Below are 19,351 nucleotides of genomic sequence, written 5' to 3'. Positions count from 1 at the left end.
TTCCCTCTCCTTCTTAGGATAAAATAGATTTCTATAACCTAATGAGTGAGTCCCCTCATCTTTCCCCCTTCCACTCCATTGCAGAAGCCTTTTCTTGCCTTTTTTTTTTTGCAAGGCAAAAGTGACTTGCCCAAGGCCACACAGCTAGGTAATTATTAAGTGTCTCAGACCAGATTTGAACTCAGGTACTCCTGACTCCAGGGCTGGTGCTTTATCCAGTACTCCACCTAGCCACCCCCTTTTTCTTGCCTTTTAGAAGAAATTATCTTTGGCTGTAATACTCTTTTCAGTTTTCATTTAAGGATCTCTTTCAGGAGGTGATCTGAGGATTCCTTACATTTCTGTTTTATCTTCTGATTCTAGATTATCAGTTAAGTTTTCCTTGTTAATTTCTTGAAAGTTGTGGTCTAGGCTCTTTTTTTGATCATGGCTTTCAGGTAGTCCATTAATTTTTAAATTGTCTCTTCTGGATCTATTTTCAGATCAATGTTTTTCACAGATGTCTTGTTTTTTCATTTTTTTTTGTTTGTTTCTTGATTTATCCTAAAGGGGATTTTTAAGTATTTTCTTCAGTGAGCTTTTGTATTTCCTTTCCATTTGACCAATTCTACTTTAAGATATTTCTTCAGTGAATTTTTGTACTACTTTTCTCATTTGATCAGTATTTTTAAGGTATTTTCTTCAGCATTTGTGTGTGTTCTATATCAAGCTGCTGACTTATTTTTGTGATTTTCTTGCATCATTCTCATTTTTCTTTTACCTCTCATTTTATTTTTTAAAATCCTTTGAAAATTTTGCCTTGGAGGTTTTCACCCTTTTGGAAAAAAAAATCATCTTGGGAGGCTTTGACTTTTTTGCAGTTTTAACTTCCTAGGCACTGCAGCAATTTTCTATGGTCAATTTTTCTTCATTTGCTTATTTTCCTAGCCACGACTTGCTTAATTCTTTACTAAAATGGGCCTCTGCTTCCCGGGTGGAGTGTGCACTGTCCTAAGCATGTATGATTTTCTGCTGTTTTCAGAGATTCTTCTGGGGTCCTGCAAGTAATCAGTTCATCCAAGGTGGGATGATAAGAGAGATCTTTACTACTCTTCTGGCCTGTGCTCTGTAAGGGAACACAAGCACTCTATTCTGTCCTGAACTCTGAAAGGGGTCCTATCCACATTGGTCCCCAAGCTTTGGCATATTAATGCTCTTCCTTGCATTGGACCACCTACTCAAGGTTCTGATGTGAAGCAATTATTGTCTCAGCATTAGTAGAAACCCTTGTAATCAACTTTTGACCCTTACTGAGACTTCTTGAAGTAGTTGCGGCTGCTTCTGATTCAGTGGCTCCCAAGGCCTGCTCCTGGTTTGCTGGGGCCAGTGTCTCTACTGGACAGGGTTCAGATCACCCTGGTGACAAGACCTTTCTTGCTGACCTTCCAAATTGTTTACCCTTTTTTATCGGTTCTGTCTGTAGAATTTGATTAATCATAATTTAAATATATTTGAAGGAATTGTTAGTTTGGGTCTCTACCTTTAGCCCACCATCTTGTCCATCAGATTATCTATTAAACTTTTCATTTATACATCTTCTAAACATATTTTTCCCACTAGAACATTAAGTAAATGCAAGGGGAATTATTTAATTTTCTACTGCATGTTAGACATTTAATCCTTACTTCAATCTTAACTTTGGCATGGTAAAGAATTTTGGTATGGATTTCCAATATCTTGGGAGTTGCTTTCTTTACATAGGAAGTTCTACTTACTCAAGTCCAAAATGCTTTAGTTTTGTTACTTGGCTTATGTTGCCAATCTTATATTTTGGTTGAGTTTTTGATCCAACCTATCTCTCCTGAGCTAGTCCAACATTTCTTCCCCAAACTTCTCATTTCCACTAACAGCACGCTAACCACTCAGCATGTCATTAGTCATTTTTGACTTTTTCTCTGTTGTCAAATTATGTTTATCCATCTTGTTCCATTGTCCAGTTCTCTTCTTGTCCTCATTACTTTTTTAACCTTCATTATTCAAGAACCTCCTTATTGCTTTTTCAAAATTCAAAAGTTCTCAATGCCTTTAAGATAAATTCCTGACTAGTTAAGTTACTCTTATTCACTTTATACAATCAAGTTGGTCTTGTTTCTCATCTATATCACACTCCCCACTTTACCTGCATCTGTACATGTTTTTCATGTGTCAGTTCTGCCTAAGAAAATTCCTGGTTTCCTTCAAAAAAGTAACTTGGCTCCTACCTAGGGACTTTACCAATTTTTAGTTATCACTCTTGAAATGATTTACATATACATGGTATTTACGTGGGTATACTTATCTTCCTCCAGTCAGGATCGGGGCAGTTTTGTAACCCATAGTAACTCACATTTAATCAATTTCTGTTAAAGGCATTCCAAAAATCTACTTTTCTATCAATAAAACACATAGACACATGTAATGTACACAGAACTCCTATCCACTCCAGAAAGAAACAGACATCATTTCCAGTGGATTACTGAATACTTTTATTCTGCACATAGAAGCCACTAAAGGATCTGGCCCATGGGCTTGTTGGGGGGTTGCATCACAAGTATATGACTCTGCACATCAACACTGGGGGTGGGGGTGAGAACAGATCATTCTATCCAGTCACAAGATGAGGTCTTCCAAAAAAGGACCAAATGATCAGGTACCAGAAGAAGCAGTGAGAACACAGAAAGGTGGAAGAGAGCAGGGTGGAGTTATGTAGCACTGAGCCCCCATCCCCAAAACAAAACTGGTCTACTACTTGGTGCTGCCCATTCTTTGGAGGACTTCTACTGAGGTGACTGTAGCCTACTAGCTCTGAGGCTTCATGGTCATGGAGCTTACTTGGCCAGAGGGTTTCTGAAGTTCCTTCCAGCAAATTTAGCCTTGCTGCCCAGTTCTTCCTCAATTCTGGGGGAGAACAGAAACACAGAAGTATAAAATATCTCTATCTACAGGCGGTCAGTCAGATCCATTTATTTAGCATTCTTAGGGTATGGAAAGCTCAGAAGACCCTCCCAACAGTGTACCAGGCTTCTCTACCTCTCAAAACTCTGGTCTTAAAACATAACAAGGTGAGGAAGCAAAATCTCCAGAATGAGTAACTGTTATAGTCTTCTGCATTGAGAACACACACATGTTGAATTTAAAGTCTTAAGAGAGCAGAGGAATATATAATAATGCTTGATGTAATTTCCTCATCTTAATAATAAGTGAGAAGAGCCTTCCTATGATCAAATCAGGACAGTTTCATAAAATTCAGGGCCAAGAAAGATCCTTGTTCATTCTCTCAACCACCAGAGGGTGGCAGCAATCTAGAGAGGATCTCTTCTGAAAGCTCATTATAAGCTTTGCTGGGGGAGGGGGGGAGAAGTTAAATATAGGAGTATTTTTGTCCTTTCTACAGAAATCTGTCATTAAAGATAGCAGACAGCCAACATTTATTTTTTTCCACTTTAGGGTTTAGCTTTGTTTTGTTTTCCCAAAGAGGAATTAAAAAGTATCTACTCACCTGAGAATTTGGTTATACTTGGCCAAACGCTCAGATCGGCAGGGGGCCCCAGTCTTGATCTGGAAGGAAAATCAAGTCAGGATTAACAAGTAGACTTGTATTCTAACAGTTCAGAATGTATTAGACATTGATTCCCCAAGAGACCTAGGGGAGTCTTCCCTTTAAGATGACCGGAGTTATGTTTAACTCTCCACACGCAGCTAGCTTAAAAAGCATTATATCAAAAGGCACTACCTTTTAAAATAAGTCCTTACCTGCCCAGTGCAGAGACCCACCACCAGGTCTGCAATGAAGGTATCTTCAGTCTCTCCAGAGCGATGGGAAACCATTACTCCCCAGCCATTGGACTGGGCCAGCTTACACCTAGAAGTCAAACAAGAAAATCAAGCCAAGTCAACAATCTTTTGTATTTCTATCATAATTTTTTCTTAAGAGTAGAGAGTAAACTCCCAATTTATCCTCTAGAAATTTAAAATCTAAAGGAATTTTTTTTTTCCTTTCCTATTTGGGTCTGCTAATCCAGAGAACTGGCAGATCCAGGAATGTGAGAAACAAATACTTGGCTCAGTCTCAGCAATGCCACAAAGGGAAACTCAGAGGAAACTTATCCCAGGTGAGCAGAGTTGACCCTGACTCATCAGAGAAGTGTGGGTGCCAAATTTAATGTCTCCTGGATCTTGTTAACACTACCATTAATACTGCACTGTTATACAATACTTCACATGTAACCAAACTCACAACAACTCTGGGAAATGGCTAATACGACTATTAATTTCACTTTTTAAATGAGGAAACAGGCTCAGAGTGAGGTCACCAGGCAGATAAATACTGGGATGGGGATGGGGTGGTTGGTTCTATTTCTCTTCTGCATCACATGAGGATGCCCTAGAAGTCTTTTTCTTTAGTCTCAGTTCAGGACTTACGCCTGGAGAGATTCCGTCACGGAGCCAATCTGGTTCACTTTGAGCAGGAGGCAATTGCAAGCTTTCTCATTCACAGCCTTTTCAATGCGCTTGGGATTGGTCACTGTGAGATCATCCCCTACAACCTGGATGCCTGCTGTTTCAGTAAAATTCTTCCAAGCTTCCCAATCATCCTGGTCAAAGGGATCTTCAATAGACACCACTAAGGAAAAATTAAGAGTGAATGTGGATAACTGCATTCCTGAATTTCAGAGTCTTTTTTCCAGACCTCAAGAATGGAGCCAAAAGAAATATAGGGTCTACTGTTCAAAACTCCATGCAGATAAAGTTTCCCGGTACAAATGATCCCTTATAACAGGGACTTCTGGGGGATTTTAAAAAGCAAACACTCATTATATAGGACAGAATCGTAACCAATGTGTTTCCACAAGGCTACAATTGTGCTTTACACAAACAACTGAGGGAGTAATTAGACTGGCATATATATGCATAAGCCCAGCTGCTAATGTTCATGAGAAGCTCTGTTCCATTTTGTTACTCAACCATTAAAATATTTGATGACCCAGACCATCATGTACATTGTTTTCAAAGAATCATAGGAACTTTCAAATTATGGAATCCAAATTCATCATCCAATGAGCAAATTCTTTTCAAGATGTTAAATAACTTGTTCATGGTCATTAAGTTATTATATGGATCCAGGGACAGCTAAGCAAGGGTGGGACAACTACCTGGATAGTCCCGGATGAAGCTCTTGTAAAGGTCCCCAAGCTCAGCAGGTGAGATGTATCTGCTGGGATCATCAGGAGACTTGAAGTCCAAGTCATATTTCCCAGACCGGAAGAATTCAGAGGCAGCAACATCCATGCCAATTACAACCTTGTCAGTATAGCCAGCCTTGCCAATTGCTTCCTTCAGCAGCTCGAGAGCTGGAAGAGATGGCAGCAGCCAAGGAAGGAAGAAAACACTGGTTAGTGAAAACAGACATTTCACTTCAATAGGTATCAAGCAGGGAGTTTAACAGGGAGAGCAAGAGACACTTCTCACTCCAAATTAGTTCTCTGGTTCCTAGTTCCAGTTACCTTTGTTCACCCAGCCTTGGCAATGAGAAACTGTTTCTAACTGAGGGCAGCATGGCCCTTAGAAGGTCACTCAGCAGGAAATTTGGTAAGGACTTTAAGAAAGTCTTTCCTATTGACAAATGGCCTAGATTTATAACTCAGGAACAGCTGCATTCACCAAGCTACAGTTACAGGAAGCAGCTGAGATCAGCCCATTTAAAAGCAGCAGTTTAAATGGAATCAGTGGCTGAAAAATCTAAGAATACAAACACTGTGGATGACTGAATCTGGAATACTAGGCTTGATCAAAGCCCACAGAAAAATGCAGCTTCTGGTGCTGTACCTCCCTGACAAAGGAAGGTGGCCAGGAGACACCAACTCATGTTATACAGTAGGTGTGAAGGTTTGTGTGCATGCATGTTTTCTCCCTACATTGCACGATCTTCCCATTTGTCTTTGAGGAATCACTGATGATTCATTTCCCCTAAAGATGAAGAACGTCTAACTGCTTAACATTTCCTTTACCTTTGCCTCCTGTTTATCCAGCCTTACTTTTTAACTAGGCCTAAGAACTAAAATCAGAACAAGTGAGTGAGACAGCATTAGTATAATTTAAAAAAATTTAACCATTAATTAAAATTAACTGACAGATATAGTAAGTTTGGGTATAAATCCTTTCAAGTCTTACAATACACAAGCACTGAAGAAACTCATATCAGTCAGTATGAGTTAATTAGTCCCCTAGAAAAAAAAAACAGAAGAAAAGGATGTCTTCATTATGATTTCCTCCTTTAAAAGGAGGGAGGAGGCCTACTAGGGTTAAAAAGCCACATGGAAACTGACTTGAAAATTTCCATCCTTTCTTTAGAGATTAGTTGCAGACCAACTCCAAATGACCACATAGGACTTAAGATAAATACCAGAAAGGCTCACCTAAGACAAATTATTTAATTATTTATATGTTCAATGAACAGCAAAACCTCCTAAACTGATCTTAAGTTTAAAATAAATAAGGGAACACAGTATACTCTAAGACTTATGCCAAAATAGGCAAAAATCATCTTGGGACATGAAGGACATAAACTGAAGCCAGATCATTCTACTTCAAGATTCTTTACCTTCTTTATTCTCCAGGATGTTAGGAGCAAAGCCACCTTCATCTCCTACATTGGTGGCATCCTGTCCATATTTCTTCTTAATCACATTCTTCAGGTTGTGGTAGACCTCAGCTCCAATGCGCATGGCCTCCTTGAAATTTGATGCTCCAACAGGGAGAATCATGAACTCTTGCATTGCTAGCTTGTTGCCAGCATGGGAGCCACCATTGATCACATTGAAGGCCTGAGGAAAGTAGGAACAGAGCCATTTGATCCAAAGGATTTAACCATCCTAGGGTGTTAGGTCCATTGTGAATGCTCTCAAGTTTAGCAGTTTGAACCTTGTCAGGGAACATACCACTCTGGGTTAATGTCCAGGTTCATTTCTTTAATGGGCTAATCCCTCCCAAAGCACTTCTATAAATGCTGCATTGAAAGATCCATAGACTCATTTAGAGTCCAGAAAATAAAGAGTGCTTTACAAACTATTTCATATGATAATCACAACATTGTAAACTGTGGTGGTGGTGGTGATTTGTTCACTTGAGAGGAGCAAAAGGTTCTTTAGATTTACCCTTGGCCATTCTAGCTAGTATTGGAGGTGGGATTTAAATCCAAATCATGTGATAGTTTTTCTCAGCAACTTACTGGAACTGGCAGGATGACTTCTTCATTGCCTGCAAGATCAGCAATATGGCGGAACAAGGAGACACCTTTCTCTGCAGCCCCAGCCTTACAAACAGCCAGAGACACTCCCAAAATAGCATTTGCTCCAAATTTAGCTAAAATGAGAGAATGGAGATTTGTTAAATAGTTTATTGCTTGAAAAGTTATGCTTCCTATTACTTAACTGTTTTATTGACTGCCTATTACTAGAAGACATTTTCTATAAGTTTTAGTTAATATTTGGTCTATGAAAAATATGGTAATCATTCTGTCTATACTATTCTCAAATTCCTCATTCTCTCATATTATTGCTACTCTCACCTTGTGAAATCCCAAGATAGAATTACCCTCTCCCTACTACCGATCTAATACTGAATGAAGTTGGAATCAAAAAACTATTGACTGGGGTGGCTAGGTGACGTAGTGGATAAAGCACTGGCTTTGAAGTCAGGAGTACCTGGGTTCAAATCTGGTCTCAGACACTTAATAAATTACCTAGCTGTGTGGCCTTGGGCAAGCCACTTTTATAGCCAAGAGGCTAATTGACAGTTTTAAGATTTTAATTACATAAATTTACTGATATATCACTTTTTTTGGACCTAAGGTCAGTAGTCTACAAGTGGTTTTGAGATGAAATCTAAAGTGACTGAGGGATCAGGGCTACACCACCTCACACCAGCATGGCCCAGCCCAACACTGCTGGGGGGGTGGGGGGCAGAAGGGGAAAACATTGCTTTTTGGAGATGAAGTGCCTGGTAAGGAAAACCTGTGAGTGAAAAGGTTAAGATTCCTGGGAAAAAGGCTGAGCCGCACCCCCCCCCCATGAATGAAGTGGCCCCTGGAGGAGATGTGACAGCCCAGAGCTGCTGCCTCAGCGGGCTGGCCCGGGGCCTGCCTGCAGGGGGTGGGGCGCAGAAGCGCCTGGCTGCCAGGCCCTTCCCCCTCATTTCATGTGACTTACTGTACACAATATATTAACTGTTTGCCTTCTCAAAAAAGGAGAGGAAGAATTTGAAACTCAAAATTTTTAAAAATGGAATGTTAAAAATTTGTTTACATATAATCAAGAAAAAAACACAAACAAAAATGGGGAAAAAAATCCATATTACATGATTACACTCCTGCTTTAAAGGTTTTGCAACTTGGCTTTTGCCTCCATCAAAAAAAAAAACCACACAACTCTTGTGGTGACTCAAAAAAGCTGAGGTCTTACTGTTAGCACAAGGTTAGTTTGCCTCTATCTACAAAGGAGTGACAGGGAAAATGTTCTTCAGAGAAGACAATGTTTTATTGTTTGCTTGTCTTAAGATATGGAGAATCCCATGCTCTTTTGTCTCAAGTGCATCAGCATAAGCTACTTACATTTATTCTCAGAACCATCCATCTCTATCATCAATTTGTCAATCTTCTCCTGCTCCACAACATTCAGTTTCTGGAAAGTAGAGGGAAAAAAAGCAAACAAAAACCAAGTTGCAATTAAGGAAGGTTTGAGGCCTGAGCATGGTGAAAAAAACTGCTAGTATGGGGTAGATTGTTTAACAGGATCATAGAACTAGAGGAAACCTTGGATCCCCATCTGGTTATCTTCCCTTACTAAAGGCTTGCAAAGTGATTTGTTCAAAGTCACAATCTTAGTGGCACCTGGGTGGCACAGTGTGAAAGGTCACTGGCCTTGGAGTCAGGAGGATCTGAGTTCAAAAGTCACAACCTGAGAGGAAGAATGGGCCCAGAATCTTTGAGTTCATTTCTGTATCCAGTCTTAAAATGGAAAGGATTCACCAAATTAATCACTTGTACTCCTATAGCCACAGGAGAAAAGCTTATTCTCTACTCTCTTCTGTACCTGTCTACCTTACTAAAATGTATATATCAGAATTCTTCTAAATTTATCTTCTATCACAAAGATAAGTTAAAAGGCATGGTTGATGCCCTCAAAAAGCAGAGTCTAGCTAGAGGTATTAACAGAAGAGTATGAAATAATATAACTGATTAAAAAAAAAACCACAACATTCATCCATTCAAATATTTTCCATCAATCCTTCAAAGTGCTTACTCTGGGAAGCTTTATGCTTATTCCAATATTTTTTCACATTTGAGGGCTATTCTGAAGCTGCTTTTAAGAATCAGCATAATTTTAGGGCAGACATTTTTTGCAAGAATTCAAATTTCACTTGGAACTCAATCTGATGAAGGAGTAGGTAATCAAGATGGCTACAACCGAGTTGGAGTGGAAGGGGAACCAACAAAGTCACCATAAGTGACAATAATTACTTTTCTTGCAAACAATAAATCCTGGAAATTTGCTAATAAAATGGCAAACCCAGAGAGTTCTTCTTACCCCCTTCTGAGTAACAGAACCATGCCTAGATAGAATAAAATGGCCACATGATGCTCCAGAGTGATGACTTTGAAGGATAATATTCATTTAGATGAATAGACCCTACCATGCTTTTTTAAAAAAAAATTAGCTTAATAGCTTGTCAGAGATCAGGGTGAACTGAAGTAGTTGGGAGAAGGTAATGATGGGGTTGGTACCTGAACTGAGTCTTGGACAGTTAGTACTTTAGAGAAGGAAATGCAAGCATGTTAAGGAGGAGATATATTTGCAATCCAAGACAGAGAAAAGAACATGGTATCTGAAAAGTATGATAAGGAAATCTGGCTGCTACTGGGAATGCACACTGGGGAAATAAGGCAGACAACATATTGTGAAGTCAGGCATTTGTAACAAATATTGGTCAGCAAAAGAATCATTGTAATTTCTTCACCAGGCAAACAATATGAGTTGATAACCTTGCATGTGTTCATGTGTGCCACTGGCTTGCAGGACAACTTATAGGGCATACTGTAATTCAAGAATGATAGAACTAGAGAATGGCATCGGAAACAAACATATAAGGTATTTTAAACTGAAAAACATGAAAAATGAAAAGTTACAGGTGAGTATGAGATTTCTAGCACAGGACATTGGTACTACCTATCAATATAAAGAGATGGGGGGGGTCTTTATAACAAATTTAGAGCTAAGGGAGTTGAGCACACAGGGAGTGGAAACAGCTAGAATAAACTGGCTTTCTGAAAGGAAACTGCCAGATCAAAAAAAAAATAGATTTGCTATAGTAAAGAAATAATAATTAAAAAATGAAGAATGGCAATAATCTTAAGACAGGTTTTTATAGCCTTCCCTCATCTATAACTTCAAGCAAAAGGTCAAAAGCAAGGAAACTAGATACAGACACTAATCTTACCTCTAGTGATTTAATCCTACCTGTCATTAAAAGGAAAAGCAAATAGCAAGCTCAGCAACCCATTAGGCTGAAGTGTATTCATTCACTGGATAGAAAATCCCACAGGCTGGTTTCTCCAGCTGAGACTTTTAACAAAGAGAAAATGCCACTTAAATTTGGAATGTGTATTAGTTAAAATCAGGAAGGATCCTACCTTGCTAATCAGGGTCGGGGCAATAGTTTTATTGATGTGCTCAACCGCTTTTGAGACACCTAGAAGGAACAAGCAAATCAAATCACTGACATTAATACACAGGCCAAGCAGGCATTGCTAGATGATTACTACTAATGGTCAACATGGGGATTCAATCTGCCATATTTAAAAAAAAAAAAATTACTTCTTTCCCAAAAGCACTTTCAAGCTTCCCTGCTTTATCTAAGTATTTTCACTTAAGTTTCCAAAGAGTTAAAATCAGAGCCACCATCTAAGAATGCCTGCCAGCAGGTTAATTGGAAGACCATGCACTGGAAATACCATCTGCAGACGGACTACAGTCAAAGCTTTACCAGTTCATTACCTGGGTACATAAGGCTGTTGCCAGGAACTCATTAATATATTTAACCGGTCTGGAGACACCTGACCAGGTATAAAAATGACAGAAGGAGAAAGGAAAAAATAAAACACTCAGAAAATATCAGATTGTGAAGGATATAAAGTAATGGGGGGGGGGGGAGGCAGAAAACCAGAAAAGGGAGAGAAGATTGAATCAAGATCCTCAGGCTTAGTACTTGTTCAACAAGTATTTATTTTATATTCTTTTGACCGAACTATGGTTTTTTTTTGCGTGTGAAGAGAAAGACAGTTTAAATTGCTTCTATTTAGACTGATACTGAGAAATCTTGGTAAAATTATTTAATTAAGATATTTAATTAGAAAATAATTTGATGCTGTTTGATGAAGTCTTCCCACTTTCCATTCAGTGACACAGTCAAATAGCAATAAAGAGTTCACACATCTGTAGTGTTGTTGTCTATGAAAGGTCTCCTTGTTACTCTTCCCATTCAGGAGAGCAGTCTATACACATGTAGACTAGGCACGGGTCAAAATCCCAAATTATCTCTTTTCTAATTCTAAGGTCCTCATTCTTTCCACTGCAACTTTCCTTCCAGTAAAGAGGGAGATGTTTTGATTAGAGAGCTTTCCCTACCTGAAACCCTAATCCTCAGTGGACACTCAATGGACTTGTTGCTAGGAAAATTGTTGCAATGAGAATTAAGACTTGTGTAAGAAATAAACACCTGTGGTATGCTGTATTGGAAATAAACATGTTATATGCATTATTTTCTACAATGAAAAAATGTATGTTTACAGTGGGTATAACAACACAAGAATAGATATCCAAGGGGAAAAGCTAATGTTGGTTCAGGATCAGGCCAGAAGGAATGGGCATAAGGGGCTAGGAGTTTGGGGCACAAGAGCCTTGAGATGGGGATTATAGAACTGCCAAGGTGGTCTTAAGTAGATAAAGGTTACAAATTAACAAGTCAAATTGTTGGTGATCTTGGGTAAGGGGAAGAAGGCCCCCCCCTTGCACAAGCTGCTTGAACAGCCAGAAACTAAATTTTGGTTAATAGGGACTGAGTTATAAATGTTAAGTCAAAATCTATTTCCACTTGGAAATAATGATGCTTTACTCTAGCTGTCATTGATTACTTATGTCCAACTCCAATGAGCCAACCTAGAATGGAATAGGATGATTCTATTTAAATTAAGTCTCTTTTCAACTGCAACCGACCAATTTGGCCTAAAATGAGTTACTGGTCTGAAAACAATATTTTGATAAGATTGTAGTCCATTTCCAAACTTAAAGCGAGCACTACATTATGCCATATTATCATCTAGAAGCACCAAAAATGACTTGCTTATGGAATTTATATGAATTTGGTTTTCCTTTAAAAAGCTGCTAAACAAAATTTCAGGCACAAATTATTTTGCATGATGGCCTTGACCAATAACTACAGAACAGAACTACTTAAATAAAAGACAGTTTATAGGATATGAGACAATACAGATGTGAACCAGTTCGTTTAATGAGCTACAATGCATGTAAGGTAGCCAGTTAAAGAGACACAAAAATAGGAATACTGTGGAAAAGGAGCAACAACAGTGGCTTAAAGTTTCCCAAGGGCAACTTCCAGAATGGAGATATAGTGAGGCTGTTCTCCTACCTTTCCCCATATATCGGGTCTTATCATTGTCTCGGAGCTCCAGGGCTTCATGGATGCCAGTAGAAGCCCCACTGGGCACAGCAGCTCTGAAGAGACCTGGGTGGGTTTTTTTGGGTGGTGCAGGAGGGTGAAGGGATCACAAGAAGACAACAGTAATATATTAATCAGTTAGGTGTAGGTCAGAAAGCCATGCAAATAGTTACCTCTCCCACTCACAGATGGCACAAATGACTAGGAAAGCTCCTTCCACTTCCCTGTATTCAATAAGAAAGTTCACATACATACAATGGTCTAGTTTCCTTTAGCCTCCCCAATACTCATCCTTATCAGGTCTAAGTATTCCATCATTCACAAAGCTGTAGATTGGACAGTAATAGGTTTGGAGAAGAGCCTGGGAGGGAGGGGACCACTGTGGGTCTAGTGCTCTTAAATCAAGCTGAACCAGGGCAGCCAGTTTGCAGTCCTGAGGTTGTTTCAAACATTCATCAAGCAAGCTCATTCAACCATTCAGGAAGCAAAATCAGCTCAGCTGGGCCAGGGAACAAAGTCTTTTGTGATTGCTTATTGCATTAGGTCCTCAAACAACAGGAGGTCTGAAGAACTATGATGGAATACTACCAAAAACCAGAGTAGAGAAGAAAAGGCAAAAAGCTTGGGAATAATCAAACCTGAAAAGAATCTCAACTATGCAATTCTATAGAAAAAAGAAAGCCAGTTGACTAGGCTCATGCCTACAAGTAAAGAAAAAAGGAAAAACTGAGGAGAGAATTTTAAAAATACATTTCGAAGAGCTGGATATAGAAACCTATAGGTAGATGTAGATTTTTAGGAATTAACTGGGTTTAAGCAATCAAGGTTTTTCCCTGGGAAATAAATGCAAAACTAATTTGTGTGACTGGATTGTAAATGCAAATGGCAGGGAACAAGTAGAAAGCATTAAAACTACACTAATTTCCTAATCAAATGGTATTTAATAAATGCTATGTCTTGCTCATTTAAGGTAAGTGAATAAAATATTCTACCAAAACCCAAAAACTTCCAGCAGAGAAAGTCAAATTTTATCATTAAGTTTTTATTACCAGTTCAATTCAGACTGAGGAGATACCAGATAACGTAGTCTAGTGGTTCAGCTTGATTTAAGAGCACTAGACCCACATTAAAAACACTAGAACCTCATGTAGTTTTTTTCTCTAAAAGAAGCTCAATCCTAGATGATTTTAAGAAAACACATTGGTTATTAAAATCACTAGTAAATCGGGAACTCCTCTCTTTTAACAACTGCCTGCCTGCCTCCCTCCCTCCCCTTTTAAAATCAGTTCAAATCATTTCTCTTTGACCAACTTAACCTTCTGATCAAACAAATGGAATTCCCATCACAAAAGTCCATGTGACACGATACAAGTCTACTCCCAAGACATTTACTGAGCATGATAAACTCAGAGGCTGGTTTGTCTTAACTATAGAAAGCTTCTTCATAAAGGGATAAACTGTGTTAATCAAAAGTGGCAGATTGATGACTCACAATGAGAGGGGCTCAGTTCTCACTAACCAGCCTTTAAATAATCTCAAGATGATTCAATTTGAAGCTCACTTCTTTGCTATCTTCACACTCTTCATCTTTCAGAAGGCCAGAAAAACAATCTTTTTAAGGGCTATTAAAGAGCTCCAACTCATTTTTTGACTGAACTAACCAAACCTCAACCCTTATGCTTCCTGGGGAGAAACCTCCAAAAGCAGTGTGAATCAGTACTGAGCACGGAAAAAAAAATTTTCTTGGGAGCTTTGTCACCTTACTTCTCTATTCCTGCTTTGGTTACAAATTAAGGGCTACATTTTAAATATGTAAATACTTGGCCTCTTTCTTGTCATATCCAACAAAGACAAATCTAATTGGTGCCAAACTACAACTTCAACCCACATTGTCTACTCTGAATTCTGGAGGGAAGATGTCCTTGTTTCTAGCCATGCTTCCTCGTCCCTTTGTCTCCAAGAACCAAGTGAGGATAAGCTGAGCAAGCTTGGAGGCAGGATATACCGTTCTCTTCTTGCCCCACCCTATTAGTCACCTACTGCTTAGAGCTTACTCATAAGTGCCAAAAACTAATAAAATTTTTCTTATTATGCAAGAAAGGAAAAGCATTTTAAGTGCCACGTCTCTGCTAAGAATTGTACAAATATCTCATCTTAAAGTGTTAAGTTTTGGTTTACATTTTAAAAACTGACTTTTGCTTTAACATGGCAGAAGTAGCCAGTTTACATGAGGGTTGTGGAAGGGAGGAAAAATGCCATTCAACAGCCAAGTAAGGTCTGCACCTTTTGAAGTAAAGAGATCAACTTCAACAGTGGGGTTTCCACGAGAGTCAAAGATCTCTCTTGCAATGATCTTCAAAATTGACATGCTGAATTTCTGTGAAGAAAACAAAATTAAAAAAATTAATAGTTCCACTTCAAAGTCTGAAACCTAGGAAAAAAAAGAATGGGTCCAAACTGAGGTACCCCCAACAAGAACTGTTGTGGCTGTCAACAAAAAGTCACTTCAGGGGGTTGGATTAAAATGAAACATCTCACATTCAATAATGTCCATGGAAAAATTATGGAGCTCAGAAAATGCTTTAGAATGCTCACTGTATTTTTCTCATACCACCTATATAATAATAATAATAATAATCTAGTGGTCTTTTTTGTTTCTGATCAAATAGTCTGAGTGTCAGTTTCTGAGCTCTTCATTTTTCTCATACCTTGGGTGATTTAATAAATTCTAACTAATTTTTTAAATATACTAACCTAACTTTTTCAAGAGAAGTCATCAACTTATTATTTTAATGTTGGTCTTTCATTTTTAAAGAAGACTACAACATTGGGGAAGTGATACCATGTCAAGCACATGAATTGGATTTGAGTGAGGGGGTGCTGTGCTAAGTCACCAGCCTCACTTTCTCCTTGAGAGCCACCTGAGTCCAATGACCAGATATGAATGAGGGTGACTATAAGATGACCCTGGATGTGAGAGGGGTGTAAGAGGGGTCAGAATAAGATGCAGATTCAGAGAACAGAGGCAGAGGGATCTAGCTACACCAAGAAGGCTTGCCCAAGGTCACACAGCTAGTAAGTGGCAAGTGTCTTGAGGCTGGATTTGAATTCAGGTCCTCCTGACTCCAAGACCAGTGTTCTATTCATTGGATCGCTTAGCTGCGTGAAACTCAATTTAAGTTGCAGAAAAGGTGTCAAATTGCATGAAGAATGAGCTTCTACATCAGAAATTCCCTGCAGAACAGATCCAGTTTCTTTCCCTTCAAAGTGAGAAACAGGTTAAATTTTGTAAATAGGAATCATGAGAGACTGAAATGCTTATAGATAAAAAGTTCTTCCTGAAAGGTGATGAGAAAAAGATAAGATTCAAAGGAGCCATCACTGACATAGAACCTTCCCCTAGTGGAAAAGAGAGGAAGGGCAGGGGGAGGAGATAGACTCAACAGCAGTTGCCAGGTCCATTTGTTCCTAGTCCCCCCACCCCAGGAATGCAAGAACTGTACAACTAACAGCTCAGGACAAGACTTCCTATCCCGAAACCATTATCTAGCTAGTGTGCCTGTCCTCCCTCATCTTCTCTGGAATGCTGAAGCAACAAATGGCAGCAAATGGAGACACTGGGTCAATTGTTTCATCCGTATTTGTCTATGCTGCTAAAGTGTGTCATTAGCAAAGGTTGCCAGTTCACTCTAAGGATATTCCTGAGAATTCAAAATTTCATTTCTAAATGACTTAGATTAATGAGATTCTTGTATAAAACCAACTTTGCTTTCAATAATTATATTTTGGTTATGTTCGTGAAAATTAATACCCAAAATGGCACTTAACCGCACTTTCACTTTAAAATCTCACAGGTCTCATGGCACACTATTTTTTTTGATATGATAATTATAAAACAACTGCGGTCTTGGGGCAGATACTAGCTGTGCAATCATTGGCAAGTCAACTTAATCTTGTTTGCCTCAGTTTCTTCAGTTGTAAGAAGAGTTGGGGACAAAGAAATGGCAAATCAGTCCAATAGCTTTACCAGGAAAACCCTGAATGGAACAGGACTGAACATCCCATCAGTAGTCTCAGGCATTGTATGGGGAAGGGCACTTGTATGTATAAATGATGGATTAGATGCAGTCTCCTTCAAGAATACACATGGTTCTTGTGATTTGCTTTTTATCTCGGGATTAAATCAGGTCCCAAAGGCTAAGTAAGGAGTACACTGGGGAAAGTGTGACCTCACTTGTTGAGTCAGGGAAGAAAGTTCATTAAGATTAATTAAAAAATCTATCTAGGAGGAAAACGCTGATCAGGAAGTTTGTGGGCTTTAAGAGATCCTTTCCTGGGGGCTGAGAGAATGCTATTACAGGAAGGGAATAAATGGCGAGGGCTTCTTCGAAGTGAATGCCAGTCTGGCGTAGCGGGCGGCTGCTGGGGTGTACCCTAGCCTCGGCCCTTCGCCCGGGTCAGGGCAGGGGCCGGCGGGGCCCGGGAGGCCGCAGCCATCTGCATTTCAAAAGCCCCGATTCGGGGAGGAAGGGGGAGCGGGGGCGCTGCCAGGACGGGCCCTAACTCCGGCGCCACCACTGCTTCTGGGGCCTCGGTCTCCTTATCTGCAAAGTGGGGCTATATTTAGCAGGCTCACGCCCCTGGCCTGGCTCCCCCAAGATGGGCATCCGCACCCATGCCCGCCCCCCAAGCCGCGCTGCAGGCATGCCCCGCCGCCCCCGCGGGGGGCGACCCCCCGCTCCCGCCCGGCCCCTCCCCCCACTCGCCGTGACCTTGAGGCAGCCCCGGTGTCCCCCTTTCTGAGGGAGGGGTGTGTGCGGCCGGTGCCCACGCACAAAGTTCTGAGTGGGGACCGGGAGGGTGGGCGAAGGGCCGGGGGGCATCGGGCCTGGTCGGGCCACCTCGGGGGGCGGGGGTCCCCTTTAACGCCCTCCCCCCCCGAGTCCTGCGGCGCCTAACCGGGGAGGGCCCCTTTACCTGGTCGGGGCTGGCTCCGCGGGGTTCAGAGGAGAGAGACCGAGGGGTCTAACTGGGCCGAGGGGGCGCGTTAAAAGGGGAAGCTCAGAACCCCGCCTTCTCCGCCCTGGCTCCGCCTCCTCCCCTCCCCCGCCCCTTCCGGCCTGGGCTCAAGCCCCGCCTCCCCTTCTCCCATTTGCCTGTCCCACAGCGCCACCGGCTGCGTGCGCTCTTCCCCATTGCGGGAACACGCCGTCCCTCTCGCTGCCAGCGTCCTGATTGGGCAGCTGGCGCGGCCGGGGCGGGAGCCCAGCTCCATCCACGGAGTTGGGGGAGGGGGAGGGACCGTGGGGGGCCCGGAGCTCACGTCCGCTTCGTCCCGCACGAGCGCGCTCCCCGCTTCGCCCTCTGCAAGGGCCGCCCCCACCTTCTACTTGGTGCCGTCTGCGCCTGCGCAACTGTCAAACCGTTAGGCCTCTAGTTCTCGAGCGGGCTGCTTCTCCCTCCGCCCCGCCCCCCGCCCCCCGCTCAGTCCCCTCATGGGGGGGGACGGGGCACTCGACCCTCTTTGTCCTCCAAGCAAGGACTAGGAAAGGAGGCGGCAGCCCAGCGCCGCAGCCGTGCAGGCGCCTGCGGGCCCTCCTAGGCCAACAAGACCGCCCGCCCCCCGGGACTCCTTAGCTTTCCAATGGGGCCATGGAAAACCCCCGCCCCCAGCGCCCGCCTCCCCGGGGAAGGCTGCACGGGCCGCGCAGGCGCAGAAGCCGTGGGCGAGACCCGCAGTGCTGCGTGACTGGAGCAACGTAGCCGCCCCTGTGCTCGCGCGCGCGCTCCCGCGGGGGGGGGGGAGGCTCGCGCGTGCGCAGGGGGAAGGTCGGAGTCAGGAAACGCCCGCTCCGGGGAGCTCCGCCCCCGTCCGCCCTGCAGTCTCCCTGTGTCGTCATCCCCGCCCCACCCCCTCCATCCCCACCCCCTCCATCCCCACTCCCTCCATCCCCGCCCCACCCCCTCCATCCCCACTCCCTCCATCCCCACCTCCCTCCATCCCCACCCCCACCCCCTCCATCCCCACCCCCACCTCCCACCATCCCCGCCCCCACCCCCCTCCATCCCATCCCCACCCCCACCCCCTCCATCCCCACTCCCTCCATCCCCACTCCCTCCATCCCCACCCCCACCCCCTCCATCCCCACCTCCCTCCATCCCCACCCCCACCCCCTCCATCCCCACCCCCACCTCCCACCATCCCGTCCCCACCCCCTCCATCCCACCCCCACCCCCTCCATCCCCGCCCCTACCTGCCTCCCTCCCCACCCCCACCCCACCTCCCTCCATCCCCACCCCCACCTCCTTCCATCCCCACCCCCACTCCCTCCATCCCTATCCCCACCTCCCTCCACCCCACTTCTCTCCATCCCCACCCCCACCTCCCTCCATCCCCCACCCCATGCTGGACTTTGGAGTCCTTTGAACCCCATGGCAGCTCACTCCAGAATCCCCCTACCCAACCAGAGGGCCTCCATCCTTGAGCCAAAGACCAGGCAGCCCTGGCTGTTGGCATAGCCTTCCCCTCAGAGGGGGAGCTCCTTGTCTTTGTGTGTGGTATCCCCAAAACTTGGCAAGTGCCTGGCGTATTGATTGATGT

General features: G+C 42.6%; 1 protein-coding gene across 3 annotated transcripts; it reads right to left on the bottom strand.

Annotated features, from left to right (window-relative positions):
- Window positions 1-2,480: 2,480 nt before the first annotated feature.
- Window positions 2,481-18,347, bottom strand: LOC141509196 (alpha-enolase). 3 transcript variants are annotated; one of them, XM_074218537.1, is made up of 12 exons: window positions 18,074-18,347; window positions 15,034-15,127; window positions 12,721-12,816; window positions 10,706-10,764; window positions 8,627-8,696; window positions 7,247-7,380; window positions 6,620-6,842; window positions 5,172-5,369; window positions 4,441-4,642; window positions 3,772-3,880; window positions 3,518-3,576; window positions 2,481-2,916 (listed from the first exon to the last, which is right to left on the bottom strand). In XM_074218537.1, the coding sequence occupies exons 2-12, from the start codon at window positions 15,116-15,118 to the stop codon at window positions 2,847-2,849; spliced, it is 1,305 nt and encodes a 434-aa protein (XP_074074638.1). In that variant the 5' UTR covers window positions 15,119-15,127; window positions 18,074-18,347; the 3' UTR covers window positions 2,481-2,846. The 3 variants fall into 3 exon arrangements, with proteins under 3 accessions (XP_074074638.1, XP_074074639.1, XP_074074637.1); XM_074218538.1 differs by lacking the exons at window positions 10,706-10,764; window positions 18,074-18,347 and adding exons at window positions 11,070-11,128; window positions 17,728-17,834; XM_074218536.1 differs by lacking the exon at window positions 18,074-18,347 and adding an exon at window positions 17,728-17,834.
- Window positions 18,348-19,351: the final 1,004 nt, after the last annotated feature.

This window comes from Macrotis lagotis, chromosome 1 (genome assembly GCF_037893015.1).
Source record: "Macrotis lagotis isolate mMagLag1 chromosome 1, bilby.v1.9.chrom.fasta, whole genome shotgun sequence".
Classification (NCBI taxonomy): Eukaryota; Metazoa; Chordata; class Mammalia; order Peramelemorphia; family Peramelidae; genus Macrotis; species Macrotis lagotis.
Note: the sequence above shows the minus strand (reverse complement) of the source record. Positions and strands in the feature narration are given on the sequence as shown.

Excerpts from the sequence above, each read along its gene's own strand:
- LOC141509196 (XM_074218537.1), bottom strand. The coding sequence starts at position 15,118 with ATGTCAATTTTGAAGATCATTGCAAGAGAGATCTTTGACTCTCGTGGA. Across the intron at positions 12,817-15,033 it reads TGATCTCTTTACTTCAAAAG|GTCTCTTCAGAGCTGCTGTG; the intron begins GTGCAGACCTTA and ends AAACCCACCCAG. Across the intron at positions 6,843-7,246 it reads AAGTCATCCTGCCAGTTCCA|GCCTTCAATGTGATCAATGG; the intron begins GTAAGTTGCTGA and ends TACTTTCCTCAG.